This window comes from Saccopteryx leptura, chromosome 9 (genome assembly GCF_036850995.1).
Source record: "Saccopteryx leptura isolate mSacLep1 chromosome 9, mSacLep1_pri_phased_curated, whole genome shotgun sequence".
In the NCBI taxonomy this organism is placed as follows: Eukaryota; Metazoa; Chordata; class Mammalia; order Chiroptera; family Emballonuridae; genus Saccopteryx; species Saccopteryx leptura.
The window spans coordinates 20,063,372-20,083,517 of NC_089511.1; the positions used below are offsets into that span (position 1 = coordinate 20,063,372).

At 43.1% G+C, this 20,146-nt stretch overlaps 1 protein-coding gene across 2 annotated transcripts in view; it reads left to right on the plus strand.

Moving 5' to 3' along the window:
* The window catches only part of WWP2 (WW domain containing E3 ubiquitin protein ligase 2), a 156,027-nt gene that overhangs the window by 30,723 nt on the left and 105,158 nt on the right, over positions 1–20,146 (plus strand). For both annotated transcript variants that reach the window (XM_066348153.1, XM_066348154.1), the window contains exons 3-4: positions 1,322–1,469; positions 2,085–2,206. In XM_066348153.1, coding sequence (XP_066204250.1) covers positions 1,322–1,469; positions 2,085–2,206 — 270 coding nt within the window. The remainder of the gene's footprint in view (positions 1–1,321; positions 1,470–2,084; positions 2,207–20,146) is intronic.

Here is a 20,146-nt window from a genome sequence, read left to right on the forward strand (position 1 = left end):
CTGAGTCTTAGCCGCGGCTTTTGGTGGTGGTGTTCTCTGGCTTCCTCTCTTATGGCCCTGGAGGAGAGAGCTGTTGCTAAAAACAATGCAGAGGTGGGTTTGTCCTTTGCCAAATTGTGGACCCTTTTAGGACTGTCACCTCTCAGAAGGGTCTGGGAGGGCGAGGTTGCTAACTCTCGGCAGAGGGGAGCTTGGGCTAGGACAGTATTGCCATCATGGGTAAGGAATATCAGTAATACGCTCTGATTTGGGGCATAGGATTGATGATGTCTAGATGTGCTTCCTCCTAATGACCTGGAGTTTCTACCAGGGCAAATATATACTCTAAGAGGAACTAGTCTAGCCTGGAGTGGGTACTAGCTTAGCTTGTGTGCTCTTAGTCCCTGGCTTGCTGGTGCCAGGTGAACATCAGAATGCTGCCACATGAAGAGGAAGTGCAGATGGTTAACGAGCACATGGAAAAAATAGTCAGTCTCATTAGTAATTTAAGAAAAGCATTAGAACAAATAAGTAGAGTCTGGTAGTGACACGCAGCATGGTGTAGTCAGGCTGCCCAGTTGCACATCCTGGCTCGCAGCTCGGCTATGTTGCCTGGGGCAGTGACCCCGCTTCCTCAAGCCTGTTTCCTCCTGGGTGAAATGAGGGTGATGAGATACCATTCCCTGCCTCGTGAGTTCATTGTGAGGGTTCGATGAGACAATCTGTACATAGCATAGTATTTGTAAAAAGTACTCATTAAGTTTTAGTTATTATCTTATACCAACTTTTTTTTAACTTAAAAGATATTTGCATATAATGAAAAAAACATTGTATGCAATGTCCTGTAGTGTTTGGTGAAATGGAGATATTCCTATAATGCCCATGGACATCTCCATAGGTTTACCCTTTTGGGGAGGAATTAAGCAGTTTTAAGAACTTTAAAAAAATGTTCAGATCCTTTGGAAGAATACTCAGAATTGTAAGAGATCATGTATACACATTTGTGGTAATTGTCCCAGAGCAAAAAAATTAGAATCAATCTATTAGTCAGTGAAAGTACAGTTAACTAAATTATGGCATGTTTTTATAATGGGCTTATATTATTACAGCCTTTTAAATTGGGTTTTGGAGGAGAAGAATTTGCAAAGAATTGGGAACATAAAAGATGAAAATCTAGAAAGTCTGGATTTCCCAACATCTTGTTTTTAGGTTAGGAGTGATTTTTGTTTCTTATGCCTCATATTTTTTAAAAGAAACAGCAAGAAAGAGTGAGACCATCTGCCACAGGGGGGCAGCTGGGAGCTTTCTGCCTCATCCTTGACTGTCTTTCTTTCCCCTCCAGTGGTGTCAGCTAAGCCCAAGGTGCATAACCGCCAACCTCGAATTAACTCGTTTGTGGAAGTGGCTGTGGATGGACTCCCCAGTGAGACCAAGAAGACTGGGAAGCGAATTGGGAGCTCCGAGCTTCTCTGGAATGAGATCATCATTTTGTAAGAGAAAGTCCCTTCTCTTTGAATGCAGTGACATGGGAGAAAGAGAGACGGCACTCCAAGGGGGTTGTGGGAAATCCAGGTGTCCTGCGGAGCCTCCAATTCTTCTGCCTTTGGTGCCAAAGGTGCCTCTCTTTAAAGGTTTCCACATCATTGAGCTCACAGAGTGCTCAGTCTTAGCTAGGTGGTCACAGGGTCAGCTTTGGGGGGGAAGGGGTTATGTGAACCTTGTCCTGTTTTGGGGTCTTCTCCCCCTTCCAAGTTTTCAGCAATATCTGTTTTCTTTTAAGCCAGCGATTTTCAACCAGTGTGCCTCAAGAATTTTTAATACATGCAATACCTGACTGTTTAGTCAGGGGCACTGACCTCTTCTCCCTTAGATTGTTGAATAAAAAAATGATGACAGCCAACACTACAATAGCTCTTTAGTGTGAATGATCAAAATTATACTTTTTTTTTTGTCAGATTGGCGAAAAATATATTTTTTGGTATGCTGCAGAATTTTAGTAATTACTTTATGTGTGTGTTGAGATGAAAAAGGTTGAAAATTGCTGTTCTCCGCGTTAAGAGTGCCTATTCTTCTTGAATATGATGAATCAAGTATTTGTTTTCCAGGAATGTCACGGCCCAGAGCAACTTAGATTTGAAGGTCTGGAGCTGCCATACCTTACGAAATGAACTGCTAGGCACCGCCTCTGTCAACCTCTCCAATGTCCTGAAGAACAATGGGGGCAAAAGTACGTATGGTGAAGGGGTGGCTAGTGGGAGTCCTTTATGTCGGCGGGGAGAAGAATTTGGATGCATGGATTTTTCTCCACACGGCTGATAAACCTGGTGATAGCCCTTCCTCCAGGACCAGGGCTGCAGTGACTCTGCTCCCCACGGATGCTGGCCGTGGGCTTTAAGGGAGGCTGAATGCTTCTTTTTGCAGAACTCAGCCCCCTGTCCCAGGGGCTGTAGTGGTGGGGTGCCACGATGTGTCTCCTTGATCGATCGCTTCACAGGGACCAGTGCTTTTCCTCGGCCTCTGCCTGTCTTTGCCCAGTCCAGGAGATGAGGGACACGTAGATTCAAACTGGCAAAAACCTCCAGCCTACACCGTTACTCTCCTAGTCTGAGTCCTGGAACAGAACAAAGGATCTGCATGTGTGAGCATGTGTGTCAGTGTGGGATGATGTTACAAACGGTGCCCTGTGCTTAGTAGGCACTCAATGAACATTTGTTGGATGTCAGAATGTGATGCAAGCTCTATCATAATTATTCAGGTTGCCTCTGCTGCGCAGAAATCTAAACCCTAACATCTGTTTATTGTTGTTTGTGGGCAGTGGCATAACCGTGGCTGTGGTATCTGAACCCTCTTCATAAAGCCTCTATTCAGAGCAGTACCATATGTGGCAAGGCAAAGGCTCCTTTTTCTCTTGAAGGCTGCTGTCTAGAAAATATTTTCTGAAAGTCGATTTAACTTCAGAGAGGTGTGTGTGGGGGCGTGTGGAGTTGCAGGAAGAGCGCTGCATTGATTCGAGTCCTTTCTCTCTGGGCCTGTCCTCTCTGACGGGCCACTCTGGTGGCGGCTGTGGCTCCCTGGTCTTTTCCTTCCTGCTGGCCACACAGAGATGCGGTGAACCCACCTGGCTAGGGGAATTGCTTAAAGCCAGATGTAGGTCTCTATTTTAATTCTGCAGGGAACTCCCTGATGCTCTGCCTTCTGAGTTGGTCTTTATTTTCCCAACTTTGGGCTACCTTTTATGATTTCATTCTCAAGGTGGATTATATTTATTATGTTATTTGGAAACAGACATGTGGGCATTCTCGCATTCGAATCAGCAGCCAACGTGAGTGTCCTTTTCTTTCCTTCTTCATTTGTCTAGTCAATATACTTTTGCTTTTGATCACAAAAGTAGTTGTAGGAAACCTGGGAATTACAAAAAAGCACACAGGCGCACAAAGAAAAGAAAATTCTGTAAGCACAGCACCTAGTGATAATTTTTAATATTTTGATATGTACCTGAGCTCTTTTCCTATATGCAAACATATATTAATACAATATTTATCACTGAAACAAAATTGAGATCATAGATCAACATAGTATTTTTCAGCATGTCTTCTTCTCTTGAAATTGTATCAAATATCTTTATTTACTTATTTTTAATTATTATAAAATACATATAACATCAAATTTACCATCTTAACCTCTTTTAAGTGTATAGGTCAGCAAGCGGCATTAAGTACATTCACATGATCACGCAGCCATCACCACCAACCGTCTCCTGGACTTCTTCATCGCCCAAGTTCAGCCTCTTCCCATTAAACCACAACTCCCCTTTCCCTTCCTTTTCTTAACCCCCCACTGTTCTACTCTCTGCCTCTCTGACTATTCTGGGTCCCTCACATAAGTGGAATCATACAGTATTTGCCTTTCTGTTACAGGCTTACTTCAGTTAGCACAATGTCCTCAAGGTTCATTCATGTTGTAGCATGTGTCAGAATCTCCTTTTTAATGATTGAATAGTATTCCATTGTATGACTATACCATTCATTTATTGTACGAATGAATTTTGTTTATTCAGCCATCCAAGATGCTTGGACCACTTTCACCTTTTTCCTATTGTACGTAGTGCTGTTATGAACAAGAGCGTACACACATCTCTTTAAGTCCCTGCTTTCAGCTCTTTTGGATACATAACCTGGAAGCTGAATTATGGCATCATGTGTTATTTCTATTTTTAATTTTTTGAGGCACCACCATACTGTTTTCCATAGCTCCTGTTCCATAAAATATATCAACATAGCTGTAATTTTCCTTCCAAAATGCAGTTTTTATTGACTGTCTGGTAGTTGTCTCTCAGATGGCTGTGTGAACAACCAAACATTTGGATAGATGTCAGTATTTCACAAGTCACAAATAATGCTGTGATAGACTTGAACGTTTTAAAATCTTTGTGCCCACTGTTTAAAATTTACTTGAGATAAATTATTGAACATGAGCTTGCTAAGTTTAAATATTTTTTAAGGTTTTTGACACATATTTGCCAGGTCACCCTCCAGAAAAGTTCTAACAATGTACCCTCCCATCAGCTGTGGCTGAGAGTGCTGGTTCTGTTGCACCTTGGTATTTGTTGGATTTATTTGTAAGAAAAAATTTTTTTCTTTTTTTAAAACTATTTGGTAATTAACATTTTGTCAGATTTGCCTTATCTCTTTCCTTTTTTGGCTGTGGTATTTTAACGTAAATTACAGGTATCTCAACATTTTATCCTAGAATCTTCAACATGCATCCCTTAAAAATAAGACATTTTCTTCAATAATGACTATGCCATCATCGCACCTGTCACATTGACATGGATTCCTTATTATTACCTGTTACCCAGGCTATAGTATATTCAATTTTGCGATTTGCCTCGAGGTTTGCTTGCATCTGGATTTGGCCCAGGTCCTCTTGTTGCATTTGGTTGTTATTTCTGAACGTCCCCTCACCTCTACCTCACCTTCTCTGACATATTGGAGGCGATGCAGTGTTTTGAAGTGTGTTTATTACCTTAGCTCATTTTTATATTGGAGTGTGCAGTTCTTGCTTCTAGTTTTAAAAGAGCTCTTTATATGTTAACGCTATTATTCTTTGTCTTAAGATTTCTAAATGTTTTAATAATAATTTTTCATTTGCATTTTGATTTTGTAGGTTTTATTTTTCTTTATTCCAAATAGATGTTTTAAAGTTTTTGTAGTCGGATCTGTAATCCTTTGAAATTTCTGTCTTGTCTTTTATACTTTGAAAGGCTTTCCTCATTCTGAGATCAGGTAACCTCTTTTTTTCCTAGTCCATTGTGATTTTATTTTTTACATTTTATCCTTCATTCAAATTAATTTATTTTTGTGCACAATTTGAATTAGGGATCTATTTAAGTTTTCCCAAATAGCTAACTGATTGTTTTAATGCTGCTTATTGAATAATCCAGCTATTTCCCCACTGATTTGATTTGCTACCTTTGGTATATATTAAAAACATATCTATACTTGAGCCTCTTTAGGGACTTTCCATTTCATTTGTTTTATTTATTTATTTATTTATTTGTTTGTTTATTAAAATTTTTTTTAAAAATTGATTTTAGAGAGACAAAGAGAAGAAGGGGGAGAGAGAGAGAAGCATTCATTGTTGTTCCACTTAGTTGTGCATTCATTGGTTGCTTCCCATATGCGCCCTGTCCGGTGATCTGCAGCCTTGGTGTTTTCAGGATGATGCTCTGACTGAGCTAACCTCATTTGTTGTTTTAAAATCACTCTGTCTTAGCTATTGTCACATTATGTTTTAATATCTGACAGTTCAAATTTCTCTTCTTTTCCAAATCTTCCTCCTCCTTTGCATATAGGACATGATCACATGAACTAAATTATTTTGTCAGGTTCTCTCCTCTTCCTACTTTCCTCCCCTCAAATCCTTGAGATTTTACTAGAATCCTAGCATTTGTAAAGTTCCTTTATGGAGAATTTCCATACTGATTCTTCCTACCCAGGAATATGGGATGTCTCTAAATTCATTCAATTATTTTTTTTAAATAAGTGAGAGGCTGGAGGCAGGGAGGCAAAGATAGACTCCTGCATGCACCCCAATCGGGATCCACCTGGAATGCCCCTTACAGGGCAATGCTCTGCCCATCAGGGGCCGCTGATCCATTGCTCGGCAACCGAGCTATTTCAGCGCTTGAGGTGAGGCCATGGAGCTATCCTCAGCACCTGGGGCAAAATTGCTCAAACCATTCAAGCCATGGCTGCAGGAGGGAAAGAGAGAGAGAGAGAGAGAGAAATGAGAGGGGGAGGGGTGGAGAAGCAGATGGTCTCCTCTTCTGTGTGTCCTGACCAGTAATCAAACCCGGGACTTCCACACATTGGGCTGATGCTCTACCACAGAGCCAACTGACCAGGGCCTATTCAATCATTTTGAAGTTATCTTTTGATACACTTTTAATTTTAAAAGTAATTTTGATATCATTTCCTATTATGTCTTCTAATGTAGTGTTGTTAGAATACAAGTATTTCTGCATTTTCTTTTTATGTTCTGTCAGTTGTTGAATTCCTAGTATAGGTTTAAATGTTTTCTTTTGGCATTTCTTGGGAGACATTTATGTGATGTTTAAGACTGATAGTTTTTCTTATCTTAGGAGATAATTATACTTCTTTTTCTTGTGAGTGCTTTGCATACACTTTCCCGTTTCAGTGGTGATGTAGCAGGTGTCCTGCTTTGTCTGATAGCCATGCTTCTAGTGACTCTTCTGTGTGTATTAATTTCCTAATAGTAACAATCTTTAGAATTTCTGGAATATACCTACTTGTTCATGCTAGATTATTTCATGAAAGTTTTGTTAGAATTGCTTGTTAATATTTTATTTGGAGTTTTTCCATCTACATATATTCCTAAGTGACGTTTGTCTGTACTTTTGTACTATTTTTGTCAGCTTTGGATTTGAGGTTAAGCTAATTTTATACAGTAAGTTGAAGTGCTTTCCAACTTCAGGAACAGACTGTATAACATGGGAATTATCTGTTCCATGAGTACAGGAAAGAGCTCACCCATAAAACCAACTGGGTCTGGCAGCTTTCTTTGAAATAATTCTTTGATGACTTTTTCAGTATTTTCCCCCCATAATGATTGATTTGTTCAACTTTTCTGATTCATCTTGCATCAGTTTAAAAAAATAATATTTTCTTATTGATTATTTTTAGAGAGAAAGAGGGAAGCATTCATTTGTTGTTCCACTTAGTTGTACATTTGTTAGTTGCTTCCCATATGTGCCCTGACTGGGAATCGAACCCACAACCTTGGTATTTCAGGATGGTGCTCTAACCAACTGAGCTAACTGGCCAGGGCCACCTTGCATAATTTATAATTCTGAGAAAATTGTTTCATGAGATTTTCAAATTTATTAGTATAAAGATTTAAAATAACATTCTATATTAATTAGAAAATGATTTTAAATTTTCTCACTTTTGGTTTTTGTGTTTTTTCCCCAAGTTTTTTCTTGACTAGTTTAAACATTTTTGCTAAACATTTTGCTTAAACATTTTTAATTGATTTTTTACAGAACAACTTCTTGGGTTTATCTATTAATTATAACATTTTCTAATGTTAATTTCCATTTTTAACTTTATTTTTTTCAACTATTTGTCCTTAGATCTATTACATGTACTTATTTATTCAGTCAGTCGGTAAGTCGTCTCTAACTTTGGAGTTGAAAGCCTAGTGCATTTATTTTTTCCTTCTTGTTTAATAATGAAAATGTTCTTGTTAGAGTTAAAGTGAAAGAGAGGTTATTATGAAGCAGTGAGACAGAGTGGCTGCCTCACAGACAGAACAGCCCCTCTTTCACAGGATTTGCTTTCTTTATTGAGGTTCGTAGCGTATTCAATAAGGGGGAAGAAATACAGGTTTTTCCAGGGAAAGGGGTGGAGAATTTCTCAGAGGAATTCATTGGCCGTATTGTGTTTTTATATGGGCTTTTCCATTTCTAATCATGACATGAGGGGTGTGCCATTTAGCATGCTAATATATTGCAATGAGTATATAATGAGGCTAGGGGTTACCATTAGGGAAATTAGTCACCATGTTGGATGGAGCTGATCTCTGCTGGTTTTAAGCCATAAATCCAGTGTAAGGAGGTGGTCTTCCTCATAAACACTGTTGCTTTTAACTTTTTTTGTGTGTGTGTGGTAGAGACAGAGTCAGAGAGAGGGACAGACAGACAGGAAGGGAGAGAGATGAGAAACATCAATTCTTTGTTGTGGCTCCTTAGTTGTTCATTGATTGATTTCTCATATGTGTCCTGACTGGGGGGGGGGGGGCTACAGCAGACTGAGTGACCCCTTGCTTGAGCCAGTGACCTTGGGTCCAAGCTGGTGAGCCCTGCCCAAACCAGATGAGCCCGCGCTCAAGCTGGCGACCTTGGGGTCTCGAACCTGGGTCCTCCACATCCTAGTCCGATGCTCTATCCACTGCGCCACCGCTTGGTCAAGCTGTTGCTTGAACTTGCCTGATTCCACCACCCCCCCCCCATTCAATTTTTTTTTCTTTTGGGAAAAGTACACAAATCTTAAGTGATACACATTTCGATGAATATATGTATATGTTCACATTTGTGTCATCACCTCTCAGATCAAGACAGAGAAAGAGTCCAGGGCCCCTGCATGCCTTCTCCTACCCTGAGATAACCACTATTCTGACTTCTATCACTGTTGATTAGCGTTGCCTATTCTTGAATTTCATATCAGTGAAGTCATACAGTATGTTTTCTTGTGCCTTGCTTACATCATATCTGTGAGAGCCATCCATGTTTTTACACGTGACAATAGTTCTTTTTATTGGGGTGTAGTATTCTAATACATAAATATACCATGATTTATTTGCCTATTTGGTTGGTGGACATTTAGACCGTTTTCAGATTGGTGCCATCATGAGCAAAGCTGCTAAGAACATTCTTTTTTTATTTCTCTGAGAAAGAGAAGAAGGAAGAGAGATGAGAAGCATCAGCTCATAGTTATGACACTTTTGGTTGTTCATTGATTGCTTCTCATATGTGTTGTGATTGGGGTAGGGGGCTCTAGCTGAACCCGTGACCATGGGATCATGTTGATGATCCTACGCCCAAGTCGGTGACCCTGTGCTCAAGCTGGATGAGCTAGAGCTCAAGCTGACGACCTCAGGGTTTCAAACCTGGGTCCTCCACCCCAGGTTGATGCTCTGTCCACTTTGCCACTACCGGTCAGGGGGAACATTCTTACACGTGTATTTTAGAGGACATGCACATGCATTTCTGTGGAGTATATTCATATCTAGGGGCCTTGGTTCCTCGGGTGGATCCGTGTTTAGCATTAGTAGATACTGGCAGTTTTCTGGTGGTGAACTGTTTACCATCATACATTTTGTTGTGTTCTTCTGCGCATTGTTTGCAGTTACTGTTGTGATTTTTCCCTTTGAGCCCAGAGTGATTTGGGAGAATGTTCTCTAAGTTTCCAGGACTTCTATTGTTTGTGGTAGCAGCTGCAGCTCCTGCTGCTCTCAACAGTACCAGCCTTAGCACTTTGTCTGGATGGGTTGAATAGTGAGGTACATCAAATCTGAATCTAATGGAAAATGTGGATTGTAATAGGATAGTGGGCTGCTTTTTCTTAGAAAAGCAAATATTTGAGGATGACAGTGGCATAGTTGATATACATAACATTCCAGCCATGTTTCATATTTTATTTATTTATTTTTTTAGTGAGAGAGAGATAGACAGGGACAGACAGGAAGGGAGAGAGATGAGAAGTATCAACTCGTAGTTGTGTCACTTAGTTGTTTATTGATTGCTTTCTCATATGTGCCTTGACTGGGGGGCAAATGACCCCTTGCTCAAGCCAGCGACCTTGGGCTTTAAGCCAGCGACCCTGGGGTCGATCCCATGCTCAAGCCAGGGATGCCATGCTCAAGCTGGTAAGCCTGCACTCAAGCTGGTGACCTTGATTTTGAACCTGGGTTCTCTGCATCCCAGGCTGATGCTCTATCTACTGCGCCACCACCTGGGCAGATGGAAGTACTTTTCCTTTTCCTTTAGATATGCATATGCATGTAATATCAGTCTCAACTCACAGGTTCTTATTTTGTTTAGTGGACTATCATTTTTTTTCTTCTTTTCCATGTAAGAAGAGGAGAGGTAGAGAGACAGACTCCCACATGTGCCCCATCTGGGATCCACCTGGCAACCCCTGTCTGGAATTGATGCTCTGCCCATCTGGGGCCATGCTTGCAATCGAACTACTTTTAGCACCTGAGTCAGAGGCTCCGTGGAGCCATTCTCGGCACCAGGGGCTGATACGCTCAAACCAATCGAGCCATAGCTGCTGGAGGAGAAGAGAGAGAGAGAAAAGGTAGAGGAGGAAGGGTGGAGAAGCAGATGGTCGCTTCTCTTGTGTGCCCTGACTGGGAATCAAACCCGAAACATCCACATGCCTGGCTGATGCTCTACCACTGAGCAAAATGGCTAGGGCCCGTGGATTATCATTTACTACTGTCATTATTTTGATGCTTGAATTGTCCTTAGTTGGGCAAGTAGATGCCTCTTCAAGCCTGCTTCTGTAGCCTTTTGGCATGTTCCAATCTTATATTGTTTTCTAAACATAATCCAATATAGGTAGAATTTACTATATGATAAAGGTGGCATTTAAAATCAGAAAAGTTAAGCAATGACAGTAGAACCATCAGCTAACTCAGTGGTTTTCAAAGTGTGGTCTTCAGACCAGCACGGTCCTCACACCTGGAAACATGTTAGAAATATTATTTCTGAGCCCTTACACCAGACCTGCGGAATCAGAAACTCTGGGTCTGGGTCTGGGGCTGGCTCTGTGTTCTAACAAAGCCTCCAGGAGATTCTGGTGCATCCTTAAGTCTGACAACCACTAAGCTCCCCCTTGGGAAAATAAAGTCAGATGCCTTCCTTATACCAACACTTTTGATGGTTTTCTTCATTTAGTTTCTTAAACATTTAACCTTTCATCAATCTGGAGTTTATTTTGGTATATGATGTGGGATAAGGATCTAGTTGTATTTTTCCCTAATGGACTTTACAGTCACATTGATTGTTTTTATTGGAGGGTGTGTCACTATCAGGGACATATCTCTTCTCACTGCTCTTCAAAGCTTGGCTCTTGAGCCTTCATTTTCCCTGAAAGATGTTTTATATACATATGTGCACGTACACATACACACAGAGACATGTAAATATCTATTTCTCTGTCTCTATGTTAAACCCCATGAGTTCATACTGAAACCACTCATTCTAAGTCAGCTCCACAGGGTTCCTTCCTAACCTTCCTTCACTCCATATGAGAGCCCTGGCTCTTAACATCATCCATATAATTACTCGTTTCCTCCGTTCCACAGTGCACAGAAGGCAGCTTGGGGATTGCTGTACTCCTGCCGCTGTGTCAATGAAGTAGATTTTGAAAATCTCCTTGTTTATGCTGCTTGCTATTTTCTCTATATGTCTCCTTTCTTTCCCCAAGTGTGTCTCCCAGATTTAAAAGAGAGAGAGAGAGAGAGAGAGAGAGAGAGAGCAAACAGCTCCCTATTTATTTAAAAATCTTACAAGCAGAGGGTTGTGCTAGCACTTTACGTTCCAAAGAACAGCTAGGCCAGCCAGGAGGGGAGCCCTGCCCGCCTCGCCCTTCTGTAGGGACTGCCATTGGGACTCTGGTGGGTCGGCTGTGCTCCTCAAGGAGGGGAGCCCCGCCTGCCTCGCTCTTCTGTAGGGACTGCCGTTGGGGCTCTGGTGGGTCGGCTGTGCTCCTCAAGGAGGGGAGCCTGCCTGCCTCGCCCTCTGTAGGGACTGCCGTTGGGGCTCTGGTGGGTCGGCTGTGCTCCTCAAGGAGGCAAGCCCTGCCCGCCTCGCCCTTCTGTAGGAACTGCCGTTGGGGCTCTGGTGGGTCGGCTGTGCTCCTCAAGGAGGGGAGCCCCGCCCGCCTCGCCCTCTGTAGGAACTGCCGTTGGGGCTCTGGTGGGTCGGCTGTGCTCCTCAAGGAGGGGAGCCCGCCTGCCTCGCCCTCTGTAGGGACTGCCGTTGGGACTCTGGTGGGTCGGCTGTGCTCCTCAAGGAGGCCAGGCTGACAGACAGTGCATGCATTTATTTTAAAGTAAACATAACACTGTTTTTTCAGTGTTTCAACTGAAAAATAAACTGCTGATCTTTGGAACTTGAGTCAGAGGGAGAAGAGGGAAAATGAAAAAAAAAAAAGGCTATACAGTTTAAAAAAATTTAAATTTAAATTTGAAAAATTGTTCACTGTTTCTTCAGCCGAGGAAGTGGTGAGCAAGGGGCAGACGTGAAAGGCAGAATGTGACTATGTGGTAAGCTGGTCGGGAGATTTTATTTAGGACATAGCTGCAAACTTGAAAAGGCTGATGGTGGGAATGGCTAACCCGGTCCTGCATAGCCAGTTAGTTATCGGCATGAGCCTGCTAAACCATAGACCTAGTTTTCAGGTTTGTGGGATGCTCACAGGAGATCTCTGAGGAATTTTCTCTTGCTCCCCAAACTGAAAATACTAATATTTTTTCTGATTTTAAACATGTTATCTAAAATTAACATATGCTCCTAAAACTGAAAATATTATTGGTATTTTTTCTATTATTTCATGCTTATTGAAAACAAAGACAAAAAATATTCTGAGTGTTTTGTATGTATCAGGTATTGTTCCTGTTGAATCTTTGATATATATTCAAACTTACTACATATTCCTCATACCAATGACATAGATGATACCTCTGTCCCTTTGCTGAGGAGATGCTGATAGATGTATGTAATTTGTTCCAAACCACGCAGTAGGTGCTGGTAGAGTTGGGGTTTAACCTAGGCCTCTTGGTCACAGAGATTTTGCCTGTAATCTCTGTACATGCTGTCATCTAATGAAGAAGAAGGTTGAAATGATGTGAAATTCTATTTTTCAGACCTAACTCTGTTCATATTTTGTTATATATTCACTAAGTTTTATTTTGGGAGGTAAACACACACACACACATATATATATATATATGTATATATATGTATGTGTGTATAACTATTTTTTTTCCAAAGTGGAAACTCACTATACATATTGCTTTGTAGCTTGCTTTTTAAATTAACTCAGTTGTTTTCTCCTCAATAAAAGTAGATTTTTTTGTGTGTGTATTTTTCTGAAGTGAGAAGTGGGGGAGGCAGACAGACAGACACCTGCATGCGCCTGACCGGGATCTACCTGGCAAGCCCACTGGGGGCAATGCTCTGCCCATCTGGGGCATTGCTCCGTTGCAACAGGAGCCATTCTAGCGCCTGAGGCAGAGGCCATGGAGCCATCCTCAGCACCCGGGCCAACTTTGCTCCAATAGAGCCTTGGGTGTGAGAGGGGAAGACAAGAGATAGAGAGGAAGGAGAGGGGGAAGGGTGGTGAAGCAGATGGGCGCTTCTCCTGTGTGCCCTGGCCAGGGATCAAACCTGGGACTTCCACATGCCCGGCCGGCCCTCTACTGCTGAGCCAACAGGCCAGGGCCAGTTGATAATTTTTTTTTTTTTTTTTGTATTTTTCTGAAGCTGGAAACGGGGAGAGACAGTCAGACAGACTCCCACATGCGCCCGACCGGGATCCACCCGGCACGCCCACCAGGGGCAACGCTCTGCCCACTAGGGGGCGATGCTCTGCCCCTCCGGGGTGTTGCTCTGTTGCAACCAGAGCCACTCTAGTGCCTGGGGTAGAGGCCAAGGAGCCATCCCCAGTGCCCGGGCCATATTTGCTCCAATGGAGCCTCGGCTGCAGGAGGGGAAGAGAGAGACAGAGAGGAAGGAGAGGGGGAGGGGTGGAGAAGCAGATGGGCACTTCTCCTGTGTGCCCTGGCCGAGAATCGAACCCGGGACCTCTGCACGCCAGGCCAATGCTCTACCACTGATCCAGCCAGCCAGGGCCCAGTTGATAATTTTTTAATGGCTGCAATAGCTTTTTCTATATGAAAGTATTGTAATTTAACCAATCTTTTATTGTTGTTTATCTTTATTTTTTAGTTTTATAACCAACATTCTATTTTAAAAATTAAACTTGCCTGACCAGGCAGTGACGCAGTGGATAGAGCATCAACCTGGGATGCTGAGGACCCAGGTTTGAAACCCTGAGGTCGCCAGCTTGAGCATGGGCTCATCTGGCTTGAGTGAGGACCCACCAGCATGAGCATGGGGTTGCTAACTTGAGCGTGGGCTTATAGACATGACTACGGTTACTGGCTTGAGCCCAAATTCACTGACTTGAGCAAGGGGTCCCTAGCTTGGCTGGAGCTCCCTGATCAAGACATGTATGAGAAAGCAATCAATGAACAACTTAAGTGCCACAACAAGTTGATGCTTCTCATCTTTCTCCCTTAAAATAAAACTTATTGGGGTAACATTGGTTAATAAAATTATATAAGTTTTAGGTGTACAGTTCTATAATACACATTGTGTGCTCACCACCCAAAGCCCATCTCCTTCCATTCGTTTGACCCCCTTTACCCTCTTCATTCTCCCCCATCTCCTTCCCCTCTGATAAACACCATGCTTGTTGTCTGTGTCTATAAGTTTGTTTGTTTTGTTTGTTCATTTGTTGTGTTATTTTATATGTGGATGAAATCATAAGGTTCTTGTCCTGTACTGTCTGACTTATTTCACTTAGCATGATACCCTCAAGATCCATCCATGTTGCTGCAAATGGCTGTATTTCATAATTTTTTTATGGCTAAATAGTCTTTCATTGTATATAGGTTCCACATCTTTATCCAATCATCAGTTGTAGGACTCTTGAATTTCCATGTGTTGGCTATTGTGAGTAATGCTGATATGAACACACTTGTATATAGTATGATATATATATCTTTATGAATAAGTGTCTTGAAGTTTTTCAGGTAGATACCCAGAAGGGGGATTGCTGGATCTTATGGTAACTACATTCTTAATTGTTTGAGGAAACTCCATTCTGTTTTCCATAGTGGCTGTACCAATTTACATTCCCATAAGCAGTGTTCTAGGGTTCTCTTTTCTCCACATCCTCGCCAGCACTTGTTATTTTTTGTCTTATTGATAATAACCATCCTAACAGGTGTGAAGTGGCATTTCATTGTGGTTTTGATTTGCATTTCCCTTAGAACTAGTGTAGTTGAGTGCCTTTTCATTGATCTGTTAGCCATCTGTATGTCTTCTTGGGAAGTGTAAGGCCTTCTGCCCATTTTTAATTGAATTGTTTTTTGTTGTTGTTGTGGTTGAGCTATATGAGTTCTTTATATATTTTGGTTATTAGCCCCTTATCAGACGTATCATTTACAAATATCTTCTCCCATTCAGTTGATTTCCTTTTTGTTTTGTTGATGGTTTCCTTTGCTGTACAGGAACTTTTTAGTTTGATGTGGTTCCATTCATTTATTTTTGCTTTATTTCCCTTGCTTTTGGGGTCAAGTTTGCAAAAACCCCTCTGAGACTAAGGTCCTTCAGTTTACAAGCAAGACTTTTTGGCAAAATTTTGCAAAGATATCTTTTCTTTTTCTTTTTCTTTTTTTTTTTCTGAAGTGAGAAGCTGGGAGAGGCAGACAAACAGACTCCTGCATGTGCCCGACCGGGATCCACCCAGCATGCCCACCAGGGGGCGACACTTGGCCCCTCTGGGGCATTTCTCTGCTGCAATCTGAGCCATTCTAACGCCTGAGGCGGAGGCCATGGAGCCATCCTCAGCGCCCGGGCCAACTTTGCTCCAATGGAGCGTTGGCTGCTGGAGGGGAAGAGAGAGACAGAGAGAAAGAAGAGGGGGAAAGGTGGAGAAGCAGATGGGTGCTTCTCCTGTGTGCTCTGGCTGGGAATCAAACCCGGGATCCCCACACGCTGGGCTGATGCTCCACCGCTGAGCCAACTGGCCAGGGCCTTTCTTTTTATGGCAGTAAATTTTTAGGCATGCAGTTGCTGAGTCTGCTGCAAAGACTAGTGTACGTGGTTCCCTCACCCTCAGTGGCGCTGGGCTTTGTCAACTTTTTAACCTCTGCTGGCCTATTTAGAGGTGAAAAGCAATTTCTCTTTGTTATTTTAATTTACATCATTTTTTCTTTTCTTCTTCTTGAGGAAATTCTAAGTAGATTTTGCCCTCACTGCCCTGATACCATTGCTTGTACCAAGGTCACCAGTCTCCTCCAGGTTGCTAAATCCAGTGGACAGTTTTCGTCCTCAACTCACTGGCCTTAGAGATTGGATACAGGAACTTTTCATCTCCTTTGCTGGTATCCTTCTTGCCAGTCTGGAAACCCTGGAATACTGAAGTTGGCCTAGTCCTTTCTCTCCTTGTTAACCTATACCCCTTTCTTTCATGGACCAATCTGGTATTGAGGCAGGTTAGTAAGAAGCTAGGAAATTTCCTAGGCAAGTGTAATGGGGAAACTGAGATAAATAGCTAAACAGATGGCTGAGCAACTGACAGCCAGCTAATAAGACACCAGATCTAATCTCCCTAACCTAGGATACTTAGGAGCGAATGATGTACAGATTCCAGACCATGCAGGGGGAAGTCCTGCTTTGGTCCCAGTTTCTTTCTGATCACTTTCTTTGAAGGTGAAACTTCAAAGAAGGTGACATATAATATTTTGATGTATCAGCATATGAAAGGACACGCTTGGAAAGCTGATAAATATTCTGATTGAGACCTCCCCTAAAATCCCATCCTTTTGAAAATAGATAAAAACCCGAAGACAAAGGACCCAGTGTTTGTTCTTTCTTGAACATGCCTGTGCCTTTCCCCCTCTTCTTTCCTGAGGCGCATAGCTTTGCTTTTTTTCTCCTAAGCTCTAAGGTTTCTCAGGAGACTCGCAACCAGGGGAGCAGTGGGCAGTGGCAGCTCATCTCAGGCTGAACCCCTGAACCTGTCTCCAGAGGCCTTTCTTCTGCCTCTGTAACATGTTTCCTGAGCCCATGCAGCCCAGCCTGGCTCACTTCTTATGCCTCTGTGGCTCTCTACAAGGCCGAGGCAGCCTGTGTAGGCTCACTCCTGCTGCTGTGACCTTGCCGCATCTGTCTTCTGCCCTCTCCTTGTTTCACTGTTCCAGCTTTAATAAATGTACTCTTAAAACCACCTGGACTAATGTTGTGGAATCCTGCTTGCATGAAATCTAGAACGCACACATTCTAGACCATGCTGGGGCAGACCTGCCTCAGTCCTGGTCCCTTTCAGGTGACAGTATCATGACCTTAAAATTGGTTTGTACACTATCACTCCCAGCCTGCACCTCCCCCCTCACCTCCTCCATATCAAGTAATGGCAGTCCTCTGTGGCTCAGATTAAACACCTTGATGTCCTTTTTGACGTCATTCTTTCTGATACAGCCCACATCCAGTCTGTCAGCAAGTTCTGCCCATATTACCTTCAGGGTTTGAGGATCTGACCATTTCTTACCATGACTGCTCCTGTTACCCATATCTAAGTCATCATCACTTCTCACTGCTAGGAGTCAGTGGCCCCCTCAGTGTCTCCCTGCATCTGCCTTTGCCTCACTACAGTATATTTTTGAACCAGCTGCTAGAATAATCCAAACTGTAAGTCAGATCTTATCACTCTTCCAATGATTTCCCCTTGTACAGGGAGTAAAACTTAATGCCCTTTTCTCATAGGCCTATAAGACCCTCGCTTGTCTTCCCCGTCACCTGTTACCTCATCTCAACCATTCTCCTTTCCTCTCCAAACCCATTCTGGCTCACAGGTCTCCTCATTGTTCCTCCGCCCACTGCTGCTCTTGCCTCAGGGCCTTTGCACTGACCTTACCATCTTCCTAAAGTACTCTTCCTCACGTGTCCTCATGGCTTGCCCCTTCGCCCCCTTCTAGTCTACCCAGATGTTACCCCAGTGAGGCCTTCCCAACCATGCTGTCTTTTAAAAAATTGTACAAGCCAATGCTTTTTGAAAAATTTACCGCGTTGTGCAACATCACCATGAACGTCCCAATAAGATCCTTCATTCCCATTTATAGTTCATTCCCATTCCCACCCCCAGCCTCTGACAACCACTGACCTGCTTTCTGTCTCTGCAGATTTGCCTTTTCTGGTCATTTCATACAAATATAATTGTACAATATATGGCCTTCACCAAACTATCTTAATTGCAACTTCTCCCTGTTCAACATTTCCTATTTCCTTTCCCTGATTTATATTCTTTTTGGCAATATCTTCTATAATACTACATATTGTGTTTAGTTACCTTATTGTCCTCTACAGTGAGAAAGTAAGCTGCAGCTGGGCAGGCATTGTTTGATTTTTGTTCACTCGTGGGCATCCCTCCACCCCTGTGCCTAGAGCACACAGAAGACACTGACATATACTATACTATACTATACTATACTATACTATACTATAATATATATGATATAATATAGTATATATAAATAGTGTATTATGTGTATTATATTGAATGAGATTTGTGAGGGTGAACGTCTTTTTCTGTGAGTTAGGTTTCTGTGGCTAGTGTCATGCCTCACCTTGGAGGTAGAGCTGGGCCCGGGCAGCGCTGGGTGGCCGCGCTGGGGAGCCATCGGGCCAAGTCTCCGAATATAAGCCTTTGTTTCATTTTACCCCATCCGGCTGCAGTTACATCAGTGACTACTGTTTTGTTGATTGGCACCAGATGCCAGGCATTGGGATTGAAGCTGTCTTTAATAGTCTCTGAAAAGCGCTCTGTGTGTTGCTTTTTCATCATCCTGCACCTCAGGCAGATAGGGCCAAGCCAGAACCTCAAGGAATTCCCGAAGAAGCCAAAGCCACCCCCGCCCCTGACTCCACTCCCCAGCCCCTCAGAGTTACAACCAGACCCAATTCGTGGCTTTAGTGTCAGTGGGGACTGAAAGAAAAGGATCTTTTAGCCAGGAGTCTCAAAAGTAAACACACAGGCCCCTGCAACGAATGTTAAAACAGACCCGCTTTCTGCGCCCCGGCTGGGAGGCTGCCTGTGAAACGTCACTTGAAGAAAGAAGAGAAGCGTTCTGTCGGGAACCCCTTCCCTGTACGTGACTGCCTCTAGAGTGTTCCATAAATGCATCAGTATCGGAAGGTGGTCAGCCTCATGGGAATGCGTGTTTGAGCAAAGAGTGATTCCACCCCTGCAAACACATATGTAGGCCAAGGCTGTTCCCCCTTTTCTAGAGGTTTATTATGACATTTTGCATTTTAGTCCATTGGAGGTGGTCAAGCCATCTTTTCCCTCTTTTCTTTCTTCCTTTTTGGATGTAAGAATTTCTCAGGGTTGGACCAGGGTATTGTGTGAGAGGAACTTTTTGTCTTTTCTGTAGAGAGTGTTTTATTAGGATCGAGAGACCTGCCTGAAGCAGGGGAGGGTCTGGAGTTCATTTACCAGCATCACACGGGCAGTCCCAGAGCGCCGGGCTGGATGCTGAGATGCAGCGGTGAGCAAGCTACGGCCCTGGAACTGAGGATCTGGAGAGGAAGGCAGAGAGACGTTGAACAGATCACTGGCACAGACTGTTCCAGTTGCGGCAGCTAGAATGGGGGACAGTGCAGGATGCTCTGAGAATGTGTCTCTGGAGACTTCAGCTAGCTTGGGGGTTGTCAAGGAAGGCTTGCAGGAAGAAGTGACACCAGGACTCCAGAAAGGTGAGAATGGGTTGCCCAGGCCAACAAGAGAAAGCACTCCAGGCTGAGGGAGCAGCATGTGGGAAGCTCTAAGGCAGAACAAGTTTGGTGGGTGGTCAGGTTACACAGAGGGCCCCTTGGGGCCAGCCATGTCTGGTGAGTGACAGAGCTGCTCAGGATTATAACCAAAAGTGGCAGGGAGAAGGCACCCAAGCCTTGGTGGCCAATAGAAATAACATGGGCCTTGGCCTGACCTGTGGTGGCACAGTGGGTAAAGCGTTGACCTAGAATGCTTAGGTTGCCAGTTCAAAACCCTGCACTTGTCTGGTCAAGGCACATATGGGAGTTGATGCTTCCTGCTCCTCCCCCCTTTCTCTCTCTCTCTCTCTAAAATGAATTAAAAAAAAAGAAAGAAATAACATGGGTCTTACATGTATAATTCCAGATTTTCTAGTAGTCATATTTTAAAAAGTAAAAACAGTCTGACCAGGCGGTGGTGCAGTGGATAGAGCGTCGGACTCAGATGCCGAGGACCCAGGTTTGAGACCCCGA